The sequence below is a fragment of the Bombus bifarius genome, unplaced genomic scaffold (genome assembly GCF_011952205.1).
Source record: "Bombus bifarius isolate JDL3187 unplaced genomic scaffold, Bbif_JDL3187 scf7180000009243, whole genome shotgun sequence".
Lineage (NCBI taxonomy): Eukaryota > Metazoa > Arthropoda > Insecta > Hymenoptera > Apidae > Bombus > Bombus bifarius.
The window spans coordinates 3,452,337-3,474,398 of NW_022884989.1; the positions used below are offsets into that span (position 1 = coordinate 3,452,337).

Below are 22,062 nucleotides of genomic sequence, written 5' to 3' on the forward strand. Positions count from 1 at the left end.
TCGCTTTTTGCCATTTATGAATCAACCAATCAATCCATGGGTTTTTACGTTCATTTCTTTTTCCCATTTCCTTAGCAAGAATTCTCAACGAAAATATAATCTTTTATGTAAATAGGATCGTATCGAAGGAAATCTGACAATCGATATTGCTAGTCTTCTTGCGAAATTACGTTTTCTAAATATCCAGGAATCCCACGCACAGTAGGTCGTTTGTAAGACGACGATACAAAAATTTTCGCGAGATTAAATTGCACGTGTATTTACACACGCGTGTATTTTACATACAGACATACGTGCAGTTCTCTCACAATATGTCACGAACGTTCAATGAATGAATTATGTACGTAGGTTTCTGAACACAATAATTTTTTTATTCAGGATTAATGAAACTAATTAAATGACAATATTTTTGTTCAAGAATCTTGCGTATCTCGTGTAAATTAATTACGAATTATATTTTTGTAACAATGATAATTAAGTATTCCAAAGAAGTAAGTAATCTCGAGACTCGCCCTCCGAAATTTTTGTATGATTTCCTATGATCCAATAGTGCTAGTTGAAGATTAATAAGAAATTTCACGATATTTAAAATTCTATTGCATTTTGTTAGGTGTTCTGTCTGATATGACATAGAAATTTATATTATTAACATTACAAAACATTCGAACTGTATATGTATTACGTTAAATATTAATATTACACAATATACAGATCAGTCTCTCATTTTGAATATAAATCTCACATTAGCGCCAGAAAATTAGAAAAATCTTTTCGATCAAAGGATTATCTGTAACAATTTCCGAGTAATTAATAATTCGTTTAAAGGGACTGAGTAATTTATATCATTATCTTGCTTGGAACGTTTAAAAATTACAATGTAAAGTATCATTTTCACTTACTTAGCCTTAAATTAGATTATAATTCCAGGCAAAAAGTTAGTCATTTGAGGGAATTGTCAGAAAGCAAGACACGTCTGCATGAACCAATCATCGTTAAATTGGAAGGATAGAATTTTTATAAAATCAAAAACGCTCCAGCTGAAAGCGTTATGCAGTTGCGTTGGCTAAATCTTTCCTAACAAAGAATTGCGTTACGCAGTGTGTACATATAAAGATCCTTTGTTTTATTAAGAATGTTGTTCTACCTCAATGCCGAGCAACATTTGGCTGATGAAATAACCAGTAACATAGCGTCACAATCACGTACGGAAAATGTGGTAGAATTTCTTGATATACGTTGAAAGAATTTTTTTTTTTTATGTGATTCATTCTTGTTTTCCCCGTGGATAATTGCGAATAAATTACAAGAATATAAATCGGTGTCGTAGAAGGAGCGCGTGTGCGGTTGCAAACATTTTGGCAAAACGTTATTGTAACGAGAACAGAAGGATGTAGCGTAGCGGCCTTGCAACTTACAACGAATCAGTTGTCGATGATTGCGTTCTACTTGTGATGTATACCATTGAATTTGTTAGAAGAATCTGTATTATGTACGCGCTCAAGGATATTACGATCTCGATCATTGAGAGAACTAGATGATAGAATCTATCTTCGTTGTAAATGCAATTTTTTATATTGGCGAGACGTGCAAAAGGTGAACGTAATTAAATTACGCTTCTACAGAAGTAAATTATCTGTAGTTATGACGCTTTTTTTTTTTATATTTGTTTGTCTACCTTTTACACTTTCATCGATTATATCGATCGCTTCTATCTACTACAGAAGCGAAAGAAAAAAAAAAGACAGATGCAATACACGTGTTGGTAGTACAGATGTTTTTATTGTCTTATTTGCTTCGAGTATGCAGGTAATCAGTAACGATTGTGACATAACGAAAAAAACATAAAGATCATTGCTGAGGATAATAAGTCGCTACTAATATCATGAAGATACAATAATACGTATCTTGTATGATTATTGTCTTCAATAGGAGTCCCCGATATAATGAGTGTAAAGAATTTTAATAAGGAGTTTAATCTTTAAAGGATCTAAACACTGAATTCCCCGAATAGGTAGGAATTCTTCGATCGCAAATCTGTCAATGTTTTCGAACGTTTGCGAACACCTAGTTCAGACAGAGGCTCGTGGACGATTAAATTCTTTTATCGTTAGTTACTGCGAGTACAAATGTTGGGTGAGGCAGATCCACCGTATGCACAGGGATCCCTAAGAGGACTACAATTTTTAGATAAAGCTGTAATAGCGATAAATAGTTATAAATAACGATTTTTCAAATATCCTGTATTCCTTGTTATTAGATCCATGGTACCTCGCGCAGTAGCCAAACATAACATAATATTCTAGGTCTTTGTGATCGTTATATTTTGTGTAATTTCTATTCTTGATTATTTGTATGTTGAGAAGAATTGTTTATTTAAACAATCGTACTTACTAAAAAAATATTTCATATTTGGCATCTTTTGTCATTGAACGTATATTTGTTAAAGTATATGTACTCTTGATACTGTAAATACGCGCAATGTCGAGAATTTAAACGAAATAGAATGTTGATACTGAGTATATTTGTTATTCTTCGATCGTTAACATATTGATTTAAATAACCAGCCATTTTATAACGTGTACATTATGTAAAATAGGTAATAACGCGCTTCATGATATACTCGGTTGATTTGTACTCACGTTGATACTTCACTACCTGTAATACTTTTTGTAAATACCTTTCTCGAAAGTTTACGTAACAGTCTCGCTTGGAAAGTATAAGTAAATGTAATTTCATACAGCATCTAGTTACATAGTTAGCGATCATTTCTTTCCCTGTTACTTGCACGGTTCGACAATCTTACTCGTTTCTTTCGCCTGACAACGTCTCTGAACCATTGGTTTCCCGATTCATACGATGACCTCGTGTCTCACTTTCCAGGCAAGCAGTCGTAAAACATATAACTGAAATATTAGTAAGCAATTGCTTAGCCGTGTATAGAAAAACATGAAGACAGGTATACAATTTGTAACGTAATGACATAATAAAAGATTCGGCCCTTGATGTTAGGTAAATATAACGTAGTCCACGTGTTACCGTAATTCTCGTTTCTCACGTGCCTGCTGCCAATGTTAACTAGTCTCTCCAAAAGCATTCTATGATCATTCTATGCTATTTCGTATAAGAACTCTGTTTCCGCTATTATATCAGCAATGAGTGGCATTTTACATAAGTCCCACGACCATATGACGTTGCTCGTGTCGAGGATTTGCATCCGCGGGAAATTACACGTAATACTGGCGTACATATGATACCTGTTGCACTTCAACGACACGTGTTACATAACCAACGATATGTCGTAGTTGATTGCGTAATTATACGTTTTTCTTATACGTCAGTATGACGCGTCATAGCGTTACGTTCGAAGAGTAATTAATCCCTTACTATGAAGTGACACGAATCGCGTTTATTATATGTCCACTGATCGAATTTCTGTTATCATGCATTGATGTCAATAACTTTTGCACGAAAATTCTATATACGGAACAACCAACGGTATAGTAAGTATTTAATAACTCGATAAAGAAATTTGGTAACTCGAAGACGGAAGGAGATGATTTTAATTTATTTCGTTTATAATGTAAAACGAACGACACAGCAGGTGGCTCGAAGTGTTCACCTTTCTTAACCCTTTCGCTACGTATGTCGCCTATAGGCGGCATCCGCGTGACGACCTGTGTGGACGGGTGTCGTCTATAGGCGACGTCCGCGCGATGGCCTGTGTGCACGAGCGTCGCCTATACACGACGTCCGCGGGATACCACTTAACCATGAGCCCCGCGCAACGTATGAACGCTTTTCGTCGCAGTGCTCCGTTCAGTACCGCTATTCCGGCGGCACGGTGGCCCGTACAGCGGTTTCACTGCCGAAAGGGTTAATTATCAAGCAACACGACGTTTATTACTAATCAAAAATATTAATTTATGTAAAATTTTACAATTTTTTACGATTATACAACCAAAGAGGCCACGCTGTATGACTCTTATTTGAACAGAAAGAAGATTTTATTTCTGTTGGCTATTGCGACGTAATTGTAAAAGATAGAGCAGCGGAATCAGCATGTACCAGTATAGATGTGCTTTACGTAAATTATTGTAAAATCTATTTTTAAAACACCGCGGTTTTTAACTTGTACCCCACGTCCGAGTCGATATCACGCGTATATTGTAAAATTACATGCCAACTCGAATCTGAGACTGTGAGCGTGTTATGAACCAATAAGCCTATTAATGTTGTCTCTGTGGTCGTTAACGACATCGATTATGATACGTAAATAAGGAAGTATTTTTCATTTCTCCGGTTATTTTTTTTTTTTAACTATGTATTTAATGGTTCATTCTAGATAAACTGATCGATGGTCTATACTTCTTCAAAAAACGACGTAAACAATGTGTCGGCGAAGTACAAAGCGCTTTATCGATCATCCAGTCGTCTCAGATTTTTATTACTCGATTTCCTATATACGGAGTGATGGCAAAAATAGAAACGAGATAAATCTCTACTAAAATAAAATACGATATCCTAACTAAAATAACTACAAAATGAAAGAATAACAGTTATACGAATGTTGAAACGATCAATCTCTTAAAATTATTCCCTAAGTAAAAAGAAAAAAAAAAGTTGTTAAAGTGAAATGACTTAAGACGTTACATTAGAATACGTAACCCCTGTGTGTGCTTTCTTTACGTAATATTACGTAGTGTTAATGGCTAAATCTCTAGATAAACGGTAATCGTTCGGTGATCCGGAAAAATCGGCTGCCCGAACGGAGTCTGTGTCTGTCAATTAGTTCGGAAAATTGGATTTTCTTCGTTTGAACGGAGTCGATATTAAAGCCGATATAGCACGACGAACGATAGGCATGACGTGGCGAACGTATCTCATAACGCGCATACGCGCCAACTATATTTCTGTTGTGTAACAACCGGTAAGAGTTGATCAGGAAGAACAATTAGAAAGTGTACACGGTGGTGTTCTGGCGCATAAGCTTGCTTATGCGACCGTCGGTGCTGTTGCATAAATATCGGTACGCAGGGCCTACTTTCTCGCATTTTATACGTATTCCTGTGTTCGAGCTGACCACCTCTTTTCAATCCTGCACCTGGTAAAGAAGGTCCCTCCTTTCCTCTTTCACTGCACGATCTATCTTTCTCCTACTCTTTCGCTTAGCTCGTCAGAATCTCGCGGCACGCGTACTTCGGGGAAGTTCCAAACGAACAGTGTCGCTTCAAATAACAGGCTTCGCTCGTTCTTTCCTTTACCAGAGCTCGTAGCGTCATTTTCTGTATTTATTTCCTCGGTCTCAGATCAGTCGGTCACTGTGCGATTGTCAGTCGGTCGGCTCATCGATTACCAATCGGTCGTCTCGTTTAGTTTCTAATTACCTCTCGCGTGATCGAAGTTCAGCTACATAAACTCTTCGTTTTTAAGTTCGTCGCATTACACATTCAGTTTCGCGTTTCATGCGTATTAGAAGTGTTCTCTCATTCGCGTCTAGACGATGATAAACTGTTATATTTCGAAGGTGTTGATGTCGTGGCAGAGTGAACCATTCCGCGAGTGTGTTTACCATAAAAGATATGTATATCTGGAAGAAAAATATTTTGCTGTTTCTTTAACTGTTTTTACGGTCACTGTGCTTAATTGAATGGAATTTCTAAATTACGTAGAATTTCATATTCTATGTCGTGTTCAGTGTATTTAATTGAACGAAATTTTGCAATCGTATAAAATTTGAAATCTTTGTACGCCAAACAGAATAATCGTAAAATTGAGATATAGTAAAATGACTGAATTATTCTAAAATAGATGGAGAATAGATTATAATAAATAGATCACGATCAGATCTTTTACTTTATTAGACAGTTTTTTTACTTTACGGTACTTTATAAGACAGATACTGAAATCACGAGTCGTATAATCGTTGTGCTATTCGGGTCACTTAAATACAGCTATTTCAGTAATCGCGCGTGTTAAAAAATATATCCGGCCGAGAGGCAAATTCGTTAATTGTGCCTGGAGAAAAGGAGAACGAGAAAATGGAGTACGAGGTGAACGATGAAGATTATTTTACACGAGTGAGTTTTGCATTCCACTTCGTTGATTATGTATTTCTCTTATGTATGCTTCTTCACTTTGTTGACAATACTTTCACAACTTGAAATCATTAAAAGCACCGATAAGGAATTAAAAGTCGGTGAGATATGTTAATGACGTTAGTCTATTCTTGAACATGAAGTTGCACGCCATTTATTATGCAAAGCTGCGATCATACAATCTCTTCAGTCAAGCAATACCTAAAACGTTAAATAACTTTTATATATAACGTTGAAGCGTTTTTATTTTCTTATCTCGATGATGTGCAGCAATTTTTTCAAAAACGAGGTAACTGCATAATTTACCGTTAAAAACCTGCATACCTCTAATTAACGCAATTATATCCTAGAATTTTGATATATTTTTCATCGCAAATCACGTAACGTCACACAATCGTTGACAATAATTTTTATAAAAATATAGGACAAAATCTCGTGATCGATTGACTAGGAATTTTTGGAACGTATTTGAAATAAAGAAACATATGTTCTAAGATATACCGAGTAGGTTAAAGTATATATCTATTTTATTCGTGAAATATCGAGACAACAGTTTTAAAACGGTAGGAATATTTTAGTTGTTGAAATGGAACAAGTTTTTGTAATGGCGAAGATTTCATATAAAGACTTGTGTATTATAACAGGATGACCTGCGGCTACATTTAAGAATTTCTCTGCAATTACACACGCGTTTCTCAGCGTTACTTTTCCTGGTTGTTATGAAGGAAAATTAGTACCTTCGAATAATTGCACTTATTTACTTTCGCATAGATAACGAAAGAAGGATATTAAAGTGAAATACCCATTATGCTGAAAGAGAAACAGGATACTTTTGACAATTCTGTACCGCGACGTTCATCGTTCGTGGTGGTTTAGAAACAGAAGAAAAAAAAATAGAAGAATATTTTGATCTCTTTACATTACGTTTCAATTTTCTTCAACAAAATATTCATCATACGCAATAGCTGTGAGTATTTAGATCTGCGAGTAACTATACGCACCCCGAAAGGACAATTTGCGGATCTCCTATCAAAAGTTATTTTGTTAAAATTGATTTTCCAACTTTCATTCAACGACAAATCAAGATTTTTTACGATAACGATTCTACCATTTCTACAATGACGAACAAAATTTGATAAGGATCGTTTTCCTTCTGAACTTGTCGGTTATCGTCCGTGAAACTTAAAAAATTCAAACTAATTTGCTGCTTACTAAAAGGAACATTGAAAAATACAATGAAAAGCGAGGATAAAAGGTTACAAAGAAGTTGAAAATTTTAAAAGAATTTGTCGTTCGGCGGCTTTTTCGTCGGCGGTTATTTTCGTTCTTTGGATTTACATAATTTTTGAAAGTCCAGTATATCTGTTAACGTTGAATGTGATCCTGGAATAGAACTTCTCGTCCGTGTTTTGAGGGGCGTGTATTTGCATTGAGGCAATCGTGCGTCCTCAGCGTTCGTTGCATGGAGAAAAATAAACTCTCCTGATCCGCGCCATACCGCGCCATACCGCGCCATACCGCACTCTTCAGCTTCCTCCGTTCCTTCGAACACGTCTTTTGTTTTTACTATTTCTGAATAAACCGGGTATACACGCGATACATGTTTATTTATGACGGATCTTTCGATCGGCAAGAGCAAAATATATTATTCGCAGTTTCCAGCCACGTTTGTTAATTGTCATGCTGACTAGTCGAAGCAGCTGTTCCGAGGCCAACGCACTTGAAAAACAGCGACACTCCGACAATTGGTTTTATATACGAGGCTCTACTATTCTAGTCACTAAAGTCTGGTGTATTAATAGAGTCGAGCTAAAATGATTCATGCGAACTATTTCCTATCGAATCTTAGATCCGCTGAACTTGGAAACATTCGATAATTGTACAAATATCGAGACCCAAGTGTCGCGATTATGGAGATACAGAGAACGGTTCTGTTTCTCGGAACTGCGATCTTAAACGCGCCGAACGTAGAAAAGGACGACGCGAGTGAAAGAGAAAGAGGGACTGAGAGTCGAAGCGTTCGGCAAACTACTTAAAAACTGGCCGAGAATATTAACTGAAGAAGCAAAATTTTGTATTTTTGATTTGTGATCAACGAAACGTTTATCAACGCGTTTGTTACGTTTTTCTGATTGAAACGACATCAAACACGATATACTTTGGAACATATTCCCTCGCTTAATTAATGGCAAATAAATACGTATCGATAAATAAGTATAATTCAAATTATATCGTGTTTGGTGTCATTTTAATCAGAAAATACTCACGAATGCGTTAGTAAATGCTTCGTTTAAAAAAAGTCAAAAATAAAAAAGTTTTACTTTCGAATTAGTACCTAGATACGATGTCCCAACGATATCTGAAATTGGATCATGTTACGCTACTTGATCACGGCGGGTTCTCGAGCTTTCCGGTGCGTCAGGAAGAAGCCCCCTACCTGCAATGGAGATACGACGACCGTGCAGTTAGGCAGAGAATCCTTTTTTGCAATTATTCGAATGTTTCCATATATGCGTAGTAATATGCAAGGAAGTAAGAAAAGTTGAAAGAAGTAAGGCGAACCATTAGCTTCTTACTACAAAAGAATTTTAAAAAGGAATGAGAATAATGAGAATATTCTTTAAGTGAATCCTTATTAGTATGAGAAAACATAAAGATATTTAACCCTTTGAGTTAATGCTTCCGGCGGAAGCTATCCGCGTAGATGGCACGCGCCTAGCTGTTGCGATCGTTGGGGACGGAATACTTTTTTAAATAAAAATTAATGATTTATATACGGCACTACTATAATATTTCTCTGCACTGCGAGTATCCCGGTGACCTACCAGAAACTCCGAATCATTTTTGCTATGAGCTACCAGGTACTGCGAGACCATTTACAATCGTATTTAAAATGTCGCCCCGGCGACGACAGCGGAGCTGTTACTTCCACTTACGATGTCGCCACGGCGGCGACAATAGAGTGCACAGGAATATTATTCGTTATTTAAAGCAATATAGTTTAATATATGTATAAGAGCTAAAAGTTTCTTTCGTTTTATATTATTTCATCGAATTATATACGATCCATTTTGTTCTATTAAGATAAAGAGCACGATATTCGACAGTTTAGGTTTCATGTTTGTAAAAGAAAAACAATCGTGGGACAATCTAATAGATACATAAGATAAGATACATCGTTAAAGCGATATTATATAATCATAATTCTCGCAGTGTAATAAGAATTACGACTCCCCGCGAAGTATACAGAAGATAAACGGACTTTCATTTCTTTGTTTATCGCCGTTGTTAAGAAATGCACATGTATCGTCTCGTGTATTAATGAAAGAGTTCATCCATAGCACTCAAAGCGTTAAAAACTAAATTTGTGTCAAGGTTAGAGATAATACAAATAGGTTTAATAGCTTTCCAATAGTACAGGATTGTGGGAAATCCACTCGAAGAAAAATAGAAAACTCAATTTTAAAGATAATTAAGAGACGAATATTATAAACTGAAAAAAAAGATAATTACCACAACGTGCATCGTGTAAACATATAAATGCACATCAGGAAAGTTAATTAACGCTGAAAATTTGCAAAATTGATCGTTAATGTGAGCACGATATCGACGATTATACGGGCAAAATCAATGCTGGTTTGAAGCGCAGAGTTACGAGAAAGTGTATGGTTTCATCTCTGGTTACAGGCAATTTTATCCATAGATCGCGTTTCCATCGTTCTGTATAGATGGATTTCTAGAATGTCTTATTATTCGCCAGAAACAAAAACTGCATTTCGTGCCCCATCATGATCGAAATACAGGGTCGGATATCTTTAAATTAAAAATTCGAATTTTTCGAATTTCCATGGAATAAAACTAACAACGGGAAAATATTTTTAAGGAATAACATAATGAAATAATACAAAATGACGGACTATTTTGCGTGATACGCGTTGTAATCAATATTGATGTTTAATTTTTATCATGGTCAACAAATTATAATATACTAATGTATGCGTATACGTGTATTGTAATAATCCAGTGTATATCGAGGTTGAATGAAAAAGCTGTGTAAACTAATTTCATTTTGTAGCCGGCAATAAAAAATTAATAATAATAATATTCAGCGTGGTTGGTAACTGGTGGTACAAGCGGATAGAGGGGTGATTCTACGCGAAAAAAGAAGTCGAAAATATAGAATACAAATTTTTCGTTCGAGGCTTTGTTTTCGAGAAAATCGACTTTGAATTTTCGCTCGGTACGCGTGCACTTTGTCGCGTCTCGTTATAACGGATCTCACTGTAGATCGTTGTCTCGATGGAAAAAAATAAAAAAAAATTTTTATTCTATATTTTCGACTTCTTTTTTCGCGTAAAATCATCCCCTTTCCGATTGTACCACCAGTTACCAACCACCCTGTATGTATACATTATATATGTATATCATGTTATACACGTTATAAATAGATTAAGATGCACATTCGCGTACTTAGATCATCTTGAAGTAAGTATTTAACTTGAAGTTAGATTGCAGGAAGGTGTTAGACGTTACGAAATATTTGTCTCCGGAGTCAGTGATATTTGCTTATTTAAGGCGCTGACATTAACTTTACTTTTTGTTATGTTACGTATACGCTATCGACATATTTTATAATTATTCTGAAATTGACGTAATTTTCCCTGAGGCAAAACGACAAAGTGCAGTGGATAAAGAAACAATGAAACTTGGCATAGTTTTCTTTTTTTCATTTTGAAGCTAGAATTATACAATTGCTGTAATCTCTTCATAATCGCGGAGTGTACAACGAATTCTTTATACATATGAAAATGTTTCCACGTCAGAATTTCAAATGATAAGATTAGAAACGAGTTATTTAAATTATTAAAATTTGTATGTTACGACATTGAAATTTCTAGGTTCCTTGGATATTGTACGGTTATTGTACTTCGGTCAGCTGATTAAATTGTCGATGTCCTTTTCTTTAATATCTGTTACATCTTATGAATTACATATCGTGAATATAAATTTTCGCGAAACGAACATTTTTGAAAAAGATTTCTTCCGATAATTTGTCAAAGTACCCGATGTTTAGCAGAAACTTGAATTTTAAGACCAACATTCGAAACGACGCAGCGTAAAGGAGAAATTTGATTTTCTTAATTATTTTCAAATTCGCCATTCAAATGCACAAGAGATTACATATACATATTTGTTCCAGGTCGCTTCTATTTAAGAGAATTTTATTCCTTGTTCCAAGTTTAATAGCAAGAAGTATCATTCACCGTACTGAATTTCAGAGTTTTTATTTTATAGTAGGGTACACGAGATAGTCACGTGTATATTTCAACCGACATGCGAATACGAAATGTGTTCAAGGACAGAGTATGTACAATATCGAAGGGAAAAAAATTGTACTCAGTGAACCTCAAATAGTCGAGATTGCAATCTGAAACGGAAGAGAATAATATATGAATTCCGTGACAGATACACGTTACAAGTTACCTGTTCGCATTTCTTACTGAATATTCGTGAAGCAACGTCTCAAGTTAACGTCTCATAAAATAGTTTTATTCAGTTTCTTACTTTGCAGTCACGAAATGCCAGTTATAATTCACGCCAAAAGTGTTGCGATACATTTTAATGAATGTAAGATCTCGTACTTCGAACGTAGAAAGATTTGAATAAAGCGTTTCTAGTTATTAATTAAGAATTTAACCATTCTTTGTCGCAGAATATATAATATATATATTCTGAACGTTTCTGAACTATTCTAATATATAATATTCCGAATGTTTCTAACAATTTATTATTTTTATTATTAGGGAAACTTAGTTGTGTTCACGTGTGATAGATTTGAAAATAAGGAAGAAGAGCAAAATGAGAGAGTACGGGAGATAGAAAGGGTAGAAAAGAAGTTGGGACGAGAAAGGAAAGCTTGAAACTTTGCACGTATTATATAATATTGCAATATTATTAGTTTGAACTTTTTAAAAATGATCTTCTATCGTTACTATCATTGCCACTGTACTTGTTCGATCTGTCGATTAAGATCGCAAGATCTCTATCAAGTATTCTGCCTATTAACTCAAACACAAAAGAGTAATCGGTTTACTTTTGGCCTAAAAATATATACGACATTTGCATCGCTTTTCGCGAAAATCGAAAAAATTTCACGTTCTTGCTAAGCCGGTAGTATCGTCCGGTTATAGAAACTGATTCACTGTAGTTTCTTCTTGGACTTGTTGCGCCTACGAAGACATCATCGATAGTTTCTATTTTCTTAACAAATAGACGTATACCGTTCGTCCTATATCCAAGAGAATGTGAAATAAACAGAATAGCCATAAAATCTACAATAGCAGTTATAAAATGAATTTATCGTGCAAGCGTTAAAAATATGATGATTAACGATAGGGTAAAGTGAAATGTCCTTCGCTTTAAACGCTGAAAACGTGTCGGAAACGTGACTTACTTAAAATATTTAACAGAATACAGGCGGTTATTAACATGATAATTGAATATATACAAGAAATGCGAAGAAAATGCAATTTAGTCAAACTAACAAAGTAAATAGGTTTCACGTCGCGTGTGTGAGAAACAGAGAGAGGTTCGATAATAATCTGGTGAAAACCGGTAAAACTAACTGACTAGCTATTATCTTTTGTTAATGGTTAATACACTGTGTCAATAATTAGAGCGATAAGATACTTCGGTAGACAAATGCGGCCTAATAAGTAGGCACAGTAGCAATTCTATAACGTTAATAATTTAACAGCGTTATTATATATTATATATATTATATTTTAACAGATTATACATAACACAAATTGTGTATGGTTATTGTTATTATTATTGTATTATTTATTACACGGTAAATTCAATAATCGAAATATTCAATTTTATATAAATTCAATATAAAGTGTAAATAATACAAAAAAATTGTATTTCGTTCAATCGTAAAAATTAGCTACGAGTAGGAGAGTAATTTTTTTTTTTGGTCGCTAGAAGGCAATAATTTTTACATTCGACGACAAAACTTTATTTTCCTTTGATATACAGGGTGGTTGGTAACTGGTGGTACAAGTAGAAAGGGGGTGATTTTACGCAAAAAATAAATCGAAAATATAGAATAAAAAAATTTTTTTTTAAATTTCTTTTTAATTTTTTTTAATTTTTCCATCAATAGAGTGAGCTCCGTTATAACGTACCGCACGCGTACCGAGCGAAAATTCAAAGTCGATTTTCTCGAAAACAAAGCCTCGAACGAAAAATTGTTATTCTATATTTTCGACTTCTTTTTTCACGTAGAATCACCCCCTTTGCGCTTGTACCACCAGTTACCAACCACCCTGTATATTTATACGAATACAACGTGGATGCGTATGATTGATGATAAAATCGATGGTAAAATTTATATTTTACGTATTTGGAATGTAGGTTTTAAGCGAGAATCGAAAAATCAAAGTAGGTAATGCATGTATCATAGAGCCGGAACTTGGTGCAAGATCGGAGAAGAAGATACTTAATATAATAATAACATAACGATATAATACATTTACATATACATTTACAACACAACATATTTTACATCATATCTTCATTTTATAATGATTCGCAACGCCGTAATTTGATGTAGTGATTTATATACATGTCCGACAAAGTGTTACAGTCCGATATCTTTCGTTTCACCCAGATCGATTCGTTTCTTCCTCGTGAATTATTGTCTGCAACACTTGCTCGCGTCCATAAAATATATCTAAAACGGTTGTTTCACTCGACGTTAATGACTTAATGGTATGTCTGTAGTAAAGAGGTCAATCATATAGTTCACCGTTAAGCCAAGTTCGGTCTTTACGACGGGAATCGTTTCGTTGCGTTTCGTTCTCGTTGCCTAGATTTCTTGCCGGTGCAAGACCCAAAAAGCAGCGGGCGGGCCCACGAAAAAGAATATCGGTCAATGGTATAACGGAATCTGCTGTCTGTTTTACGTTGCGATCCGTGTGCGCGTGCGTGTACGCGCGTAATTCTAAAGAAAGAGAGTTACCATAGAGAAACCAAGGTGGAGAAAGGTGTATGCACGAGGCATAGAAAAACAGCTGCAGAAGCAGGCAACCGAGCAAAAGAAGAGAAGACAAAGTAATAAACGATGAGACGGGGAAACGTCAGAGTAAAGTAAGCCTGTTCGTCTCGCGCTCCCTTTTCCCTTCTCTCAGCCTCTTTTCAGTATACAACAGTTTGTCCATTCACCGTTCGCGGACGTGGGCCCAGTGTCATCGATTATTCGTTTAACGGGATCTACACGTACCCACGGTGGTGGTGAACGATGATTTCTCCGGAGACCAACTGCTACTTAAGGATTTTCGGCTTCGGTCAGTCGAAGTGTACGTTGTTTCGAGCGAGCATCGAAAGTCACCGATGACAATTTGGTTTTGCGTATTGACGCAGTTTTTTCGTTCTTCGGTAAATTTACCCGGCCACGTGACGCAAGAATTCTGTCACCTCGCGGTATCTTTAAAACTCGGTCTCGTTAAGACCTCGCAGCCATCACGTGGTCCGAGTATACAGGCGCTTTTCACCGCTGTGTACACAATGTATAAAAGTTTACTTCGCGAACAATACACCGAACGCGCGCCGACAATTATTTAATATTTACCTGTTTTTCCTTCAACTTTCTGCGTCAAATTGCAAAACGTACGTACGTGGCAATACGAGAAGCGGCGACAGCTCGCGGTATTGTGAACGACGAAACTCAACGAAAACAAGTAAAAACTGAAATTTATATTCTCGAAATTTGCATTCTGTTGTCGAAGACACGATTAATATTTGATAATTCGCTACGTGTTTCTACTAATTATTGTGCCAAGAGGAAACGGAAATTTGCGGCTGTGTTTACGAAGAAAATTTTCCGTATTCGCGTACAGATCATCTGGTACAAATATTATCGACCTATAGTTCAGGGACGCGAGAGATACTCTAAGCCCCGACATCTCCACGTGTCGTCTGTACGAATGTTTCACCGACCTTATATCTCGTTACGAGTTTACATATTATACAAAAATCTTGGTCCGCGAATAACCGCCGAAAATTGGTAATTGTAACACTCGAGTTAGTCTTGTAAAGTGAAACACTTAAAAAAACGTTTCGTTGACAAGAGAATTGAGAATAAAAGTAGGAGGAAATTGTATAAATTTAAATAAATATTAAATAAATTAATGTGAACCGAGGTTTAGCGGCTGGACTGTGCGAGAATCAGTAATCATAAGAAGATGATGACGACAGAAAAATAAAGAATCGCAAGAGAGAATAGCGAAGCTTTGAAAAGAGAGAGATCTCTGTAGGAGTGTGCTATACTGTGATTATATAAAGACAAGAGTCTGGCGAATTTTACATATTTATTATTCGTCGAACGAAGGATCCGTCGCTGGTGAGCGTGGATCGCGGTAATTCGTCCAAGTTCAGTTGTCAGCTCAAAATTCACGTCTAGTTGGCATATTATTCCAGTAGCACGAGAGTCGTTGTCGATTCTGTCAACAAACGTACGGTTGATTCGTCTAAGGACAAAGTTTCTATCAAACGGTTCAACACGGGGTCCTTACTGTCGAACGTAAGTCAGTGAAAATATGAAACGCGTATTTCCAGAACTGTGCCTTCGTGGTAGCGAACAAAGTTAGGCCAAATTTTCTATTTGATCGTAACTTAACGACGCTGCTTTCAGTTTAGCAACTCCGTGACTCTGTGCTTGTTCTCAGTCATGAAGTGCATAACTCATTTTCTCCTAAGTCATCGAAGCAATTTTCATTGTACGCTCACTACCAATACCGTTAATAAGTGGAATACGTCAATTATCTTTTTCATATACGTTTTAAGAAAAGCTATACACGGCGAGGGAAATATCGTTGATGCGCGTTAATTTTCTCTCCTCCAACGTGGATATTACTTTTCACATTTATTTTAGTTTAATTAGTTAGTTAGTTTAGTTAGTAACTAGTTTAATAATAAGCGATTACGAAGCATTTCATTAAATTCGCTTTCTAAATTTTGAGAAATTGTGATTTGAAAATAACGGATAAAGGTACAGCAGCGATTAGCGAAACAATGAAGTTTAAAGAGAATTATAGCAATTATTCGAAAACGTTATATTTTCAAAATTCAACCTGATACAACAATACGTACGATTTTCATTCGTCGTTATCGATTCTTTGTTCCTTGAAATATTCGCAGTATCCATTGCCGTGGTATTTTCATAGAATTACATGTTTCAGCGCAAATATCAATTGTGGAGCTGATTCGATAAGAGAGATTAAGCATAGCCCAATTAATAATACGACACGATAGTCGATCTTCTTTAAACAAATTGTTCGACGTATCTAAAAACGTCGCTAATTACGTGTACTCTTCAATTATCATTCGGATAGATCGGAACTATATAATTTTATATCTCAGAAACAAAAACAACGGCGGACAATTTTGTTCAATTTGTCCACTCTTGACACGAAACCATTGATATCTTTAAAAACGAAACGCATAATTTATCTGTTACAGGAATTACTGGAACATCGAGAGAAAGATGAGGTAGTGAAGTTGGTCAGTACAACAAGCCATGGTACGACACCGTTAGTTATCGCCTGCCGAAATGGACATTATGACGTGGCTGAATACCTTATTGAAAAATGTGGAGCGAATGTCAATCAACCTGGTTTAGGTAAAATCGTGACTGCGCTATAAAACTGTCTTTGTCAAATTTTTCATATATGTCAGCATATTTCAAATTACAACCGCTTAAGCTGATCGATTGTGGCGAAATCGAGGACATACATAAATGTGCTTCCGTAAGCCTATAAATCTTCAACCTAATGTTTCACCTTCACCATTGTAGTATTCCAAATGGCGTGAAATGATTGGATGACAGAATTGTCTGAAGTAGTTTCTATCGTAATATTCGAAATGAGTTGCGAAAATAGTAGTACAAGTTCGTCGGTAAAGTTATATATATATGTATTATAACCTGTTAGGTTACATATCCTTCAAAACTTGAATTTTAAATGTAACTGATGTCGGTAATTCTGAAATTTTGATAAATAAAAACATTAGAACATTCTAAAAATAGTATATACGGCATATTTTTTGTAATTTACATGTCTTAACATTTAGCCAACCGCGCTCGGATAAGCCAACCTATACGCTGTTCACCGCGCATTTTTCCAAGCATCAAAGACTAATATTCATTACTTAAAAAACAAAGAAGTGTAACAATTATTTAAGTGATTAATTATATTTTGCGGTAATGATTTTATTTGACGATTTCACATATTGCTTATAGAAAACATCAAATTGAAAGTATATATTAAAAGTATAAAAAAAATATAGGTATAATTAAAAACGTTAAAGTTGGCTAAAGATAAGTAACACGAATTGAACGTGAAATTAAAAATTCATAATGCATTTTAATATTTTTTTACAATGTGGTATCGTTCGATTATAATTTTATTTAGTCATGCTGATAGTGTAACTTTTTCATTAATTTTAACACCGCTAAATTGGTTTACTTTGTTATATACTGTACTTTATAAAAGCAGAAAAAGTGGCGCAATTAATCGGGAATAATTCCAGGTAAACAATAACTGATAATAACAACAAAAAAAAGGAAAACGCGTTGCTAAAGTCAAGAAGATCTCCCCATTCGGTCACGCATTCGGTTCTTCACAGAGGGGAGATCTCTCTATTCGATTGGCTAAGTGTTAAAATTCGATAATTATCGAACGAATTCGATCGTAACTACGAACTGATATCAGATCTATTTCTAATTCGAATAATTTATCTGTTGATCGTAACTCATGTTAAAACTTATCCTTGATATTTTTCTTATGTAATAATATTAGTTGAGATATTGTTCGATTAATATAATTTGTAATATTTCGTTTATTTCAACAGTGATGTTCGATGGAGAAATGATCGAGCGCGCGCCACCTTTGTGGTGTGCTGCAGCTGCCGGTCACTTGGTTTTAGTTAAGTTACTAGTGAAAAATGGCGCCCGGGTAAATGCCACCACTAAAACACTTTCCACTCCTCTACGAGCAGCTTGTTTCGACGGCCACCTCGATATTGTTAGATTTTTGGTGGATCACGGTGCAGGTATGAATCACTCAAATATCTCTTAAAAACAACCGGAACGTTTCCATCTTCTAACAGTCATGTACTGTTTTCTAAAGTTGTAAACAAAAGTGTGCATTGATGTAGTCACCGTAGAACTTCCGATTAGTATAGAAACTTTCTGTATTATGATAAATGTCGTGAAGTAATAATGCTTTATTTTTCTTATTAAAAAAAAAATGCAATTAACGATGAATACGCTGTTTGATTACAGATATTGAGATGGCAAACCGTCATGGTCATACAAGTCTGATGATCGCCTGTTACAAAAGTCATCTTAAAATCGTCAAGTTCCTACTTACCCTGAAAGCGAACGTTAACCGAAAATCCATAAAGGGTAACACAGCACTTCACGATTGTGCTGAGAGCGGATCTCTAGAAGTCGTGAAGGTACTCCTCAAGCATGGTGCCCGAATGGACGTGGACTCCTACGGGATGTCACCACTCCTTACGGCAGCAGTAACAGGTTAAAGCAGAATGTTCCACGCACAACCCCGAAGGTTTCCTTAAGACGATTACAATTAATGTTTAACTGAGTGTTTTATTAAGTGAACGAGGAAACTCTCTAGTAGGAAGTGAATTATCACAAAGTCTTTCTGATTTTACAGGTCATAAACACATTGTCGAATACTTTATCAGTATGCCGCAATTGGTGAATCGCAAGGAACGCATAGACGCACTGGAATTACTGGGCGCTACATATGTGGATAAAAGGAGAGACATGATGGGAGCACTTCAATGCTGGAAAGAAGCAATGAACGAAAGGTATGTACAATTTTGTAGAAACAAATGAATTTCAGCAATACACGCCCAGAAATTTATACACACTTCGAATGGTTATAAATTTAGCGTATTTATTAAGGTATAAGTAAGATTAAAACTCCGAATCAAAGAAGACAGATATCGAAATTTTTTAGTTATCACAAATGTTCTCAAATTGATGACCTTTGAACGATCCAGGCACTGCTGACAAAGTAGAGCAATGGAATCGCAAACAAAACGAATCATTTGGTTCGGTATTTCGATACATAGTCTTTTAATAGCTGATCTCAATTCATAAACTATTGCCGCTTTTGTATCATAAACTTTCTCTTTGATGAATCCCCATAAAAAAAAGTCCATCGAGGCCTGGGAATCGCTGGAAGTATTCAACATTATCTCTATTTCAATCTATCGGTTCGGCAAATATTCATGAAGGCAGACCTTCACGATGGTGGTGGGGAGGTACACCACCTTGTTGGAAATAAAAGTCCTCTTCACCCCTAAATATCTCACGAATGCATGGTATAACAATTTATAATCATTCAAAGTGTATATACATCTTTTTGGGGCATCCTTTATGTACAATACATGTGTGTACGTATAATTTCTATATTTTATAATATTCATAGATTATTGAAATATTTGTCAATGTTGTACTTCAGATATCAAAGTGATCCAGTGATACCGAAACCAGGACCACCACCACTTGTAGCTGCTTACGATTTTGCACGGGAAATTACCGATCCTGAAGCACTGGATGGATTATTAAACGATCCGGATGAAATGCGAATGCAGGCACTTGTAATTAGAGAACGAATATTAGGACCAGCTCATCCTGACACCAGTTATTATATTCGCTACAGAGGAGCTGTATACGCGGATGGTGGAATGTTCAGTCGTTGTATAGAACTTTGGAACTATGCTTTAGATATGCAGCAAAGCATGCTGGAACCACTCGATCCAATGACCCAGAGTTCACTTTTTAGTTTTACCGAACTCTTTACTTTTATGATAGGTAGACAAATAAATGCAGGACGTAGAGTACCACAGATTCAGAAAGAAGAACTTCTTAGAGTGTTCAAGAAAGCTGTACGTTTCAAAAATATACTGGATATTCGTTATTTGTTTGCAAATGGCAATATACAATCTATATTATTGCAGGTTTTGGAAGTGAAATTAGGAAAACAAATGTTGGACAAAGGATCAGCTCGTGGACGTGATATTGCCTACTTAAACAGAGTTCTCATCACCACTTTACACCTAGCAAGTTTATTGACTCACGAAATGCCAGAAGAAGACACTGCGGAATATTCTGCACTGCATCAAGCGCTTTATGAATTAGTTCGAGCAAATCCCAAAGACAATAACGTAAGTTAATACGAAGGAATTTATTTACCGATTAAAAATATATTAATTTTTTGAGAGATTAATTTCTTTTTCTTTTTTGTGTAGGATCGGACTGTGTTGCATTTAGTTTTTAGCGAAAGAAATACTATATTCGGAGCTGGTCCTAGATCTCCGTCATTTAGGTTTCCTTCTCCTCAGTTAATAAAGGCTCTTCTAAAAGTTGGCGCTGACGTCTCAGCAAAAGATGCTACCGGAAGTACGGTATTACACCTTGCTGCTATGTTCCATCCGTCAATCGATCTTGTTAATATTCTTCTTGATGCTGGTGCACATATTGATGCTGTTAATAAAATGGGTAGCACATTCGAATCATTGATATGGAGTAACAACGTGTATGAGGCTTTAATACGGAATAAATACCCATATGATTCGATATATCCCATGAGATACATCAAACTCACCTGTCTAGCAGCGAGAGTAGTAAGAAAAGCATACGATATTGAGTCTGTCCCAAAACATCTTCAAGATTTTGTTCAAATGCACTAGTGATACTAGTGCAGTGGAAACGATAGGCTATTGCTTAGAATGCTACAAGAGATATTTATACGTTATCTAAAGAATAAGAAAAATCAACGATAAAGTTTTATATCTTTTTCGAAAGTGTAAAATTAATATTAAGATACTTTTTCGAATAAGCAAGTATGAAACATAGAAAGGAATGCTATTATTATACATATAATACCATGATGTGGCATATGTAAAATATGCTGTCAGTAATTTTTAGTTATAAATCTGGTTTTTAGAGAATTAAATATCAGTGAGTCAGTAACCTCTGCGACTCCAGTATCGTTCAATGCTAGTAAAGAGTTAAGAACAATTCAATTAGTTACGAATTTCAAATTAGTCTTAAATTATGTTCTTCATTTCGTCCAATAAAAGAAAAATTCTTAATATTGATGTTGATCAATACAAAACACTTAAGATTACTGACATGGGTTATGATAGCTCATAAATATCGGTTAATATGATTTTATTATCGTATACGCTGACAGCTTTTTCCCTTATACATAAACCCCATTACAAGCCATAATATACAAATTACATTGATAACATTTAGTTATAACTCATATGTTAAATTGAAAAATTGTGTAATCGTAGGAATTACTTTCATTTTCATTGTTACGTAAAAAATAAGAACAGAAGTAAAATTATGTAATATACTTTTTTATATAGCATGGAATATCTAAAATATAAATCACTTATACGTTTTTATATATTAAAAATAGGGAAAAATAAAATTACACGTTAAAAATTCTACGACATAACATTTTTATTATACATATAAACATGTTTTTTGAGTTTATTACTTAAAAGAATTTGCCAATTAGAAGATTTAAGAAGTTACGTATATATTATGTTAATCTATAATATTTAAGCTTACCTTTATTTAAAATGTGATAAACATACATATACATTATAAGTATTATACAAAACTATATATACTTAAGAATTATATATCCGAGGTGTTCTAGTAAGGTGCTTTTTTTGAAAATAAACAAATGCACTTGACACTAAATAGCACAACTATAACAATTTTCTCACAGTAATGCATATAGAGTTTATAATACCATTGAGATCTTGATGTGACTTGAGTTTTGTACTTTTTGAACACATTTTTGTTTCAGTGATTATATTCACACACTTTATTTTTACACAAACACTGTGA

The 22,062-nt window shown here is 35.1% G+C and overlaps 1 protein-coding gene across 2 annotated transcripts in view; it reads left to right on the top strand.

Moving 5' to 3' along the window:
* LOC117214709 (protein fem-1 homolog CG6966) overlaps positions 1 to 21,533 on the top strand; it is a 40,072-nt gene extending 18,539 nt beyond the window's left edge. The window contains exons 1-8 of one of the 2 annotated variants that reach the window (XM_033460980.1): positions 5,902 to 6,077; positions 16,620 to 16,779; positions 18,009 to 18,209; positions 18,442 to 18,693; positions 18,836 to 18,992; positions 19,652 to 20,078; positions 20,151 to 20,357; positions 20,442 to 21,533. In XM_033460980.1, coding sequence (XP_033316871.1) covers positions 6,039 to 6,077; positions 16,620 to 16,779; positions 18,009 to 18,209; positions 18,442 to 18,693; positions 18,836 to 18,992; positions 19,652 to 20,078; positions 20,151 to 20,357; positions 20,442 to 20,882 — 1,884 coding nt within the window. In that variant the 5' untranslated portion in view covers positions 5,902 to 6,038 and the 3' untranslated portion in view covers positions 20,883 to 21,533. Of the gene's footprint in view, positions 1 to 5,901; positions 6,078 to 16,619; positions 16,780 to 18,008; positions 18,210 to 18,441; positions 18,694 to 18,835; positions 18,993 to 19,651; positions 20,079 to 20,150; positions 20,358 to 20,441 lie in introns of those variants that run through there. The other variant, XM_033460979.1, reaches the window with a different exon arrangement.
* The last annotated feature ends 529 nt before the right edge of the window (positions 21,534 to 22,062 follow it).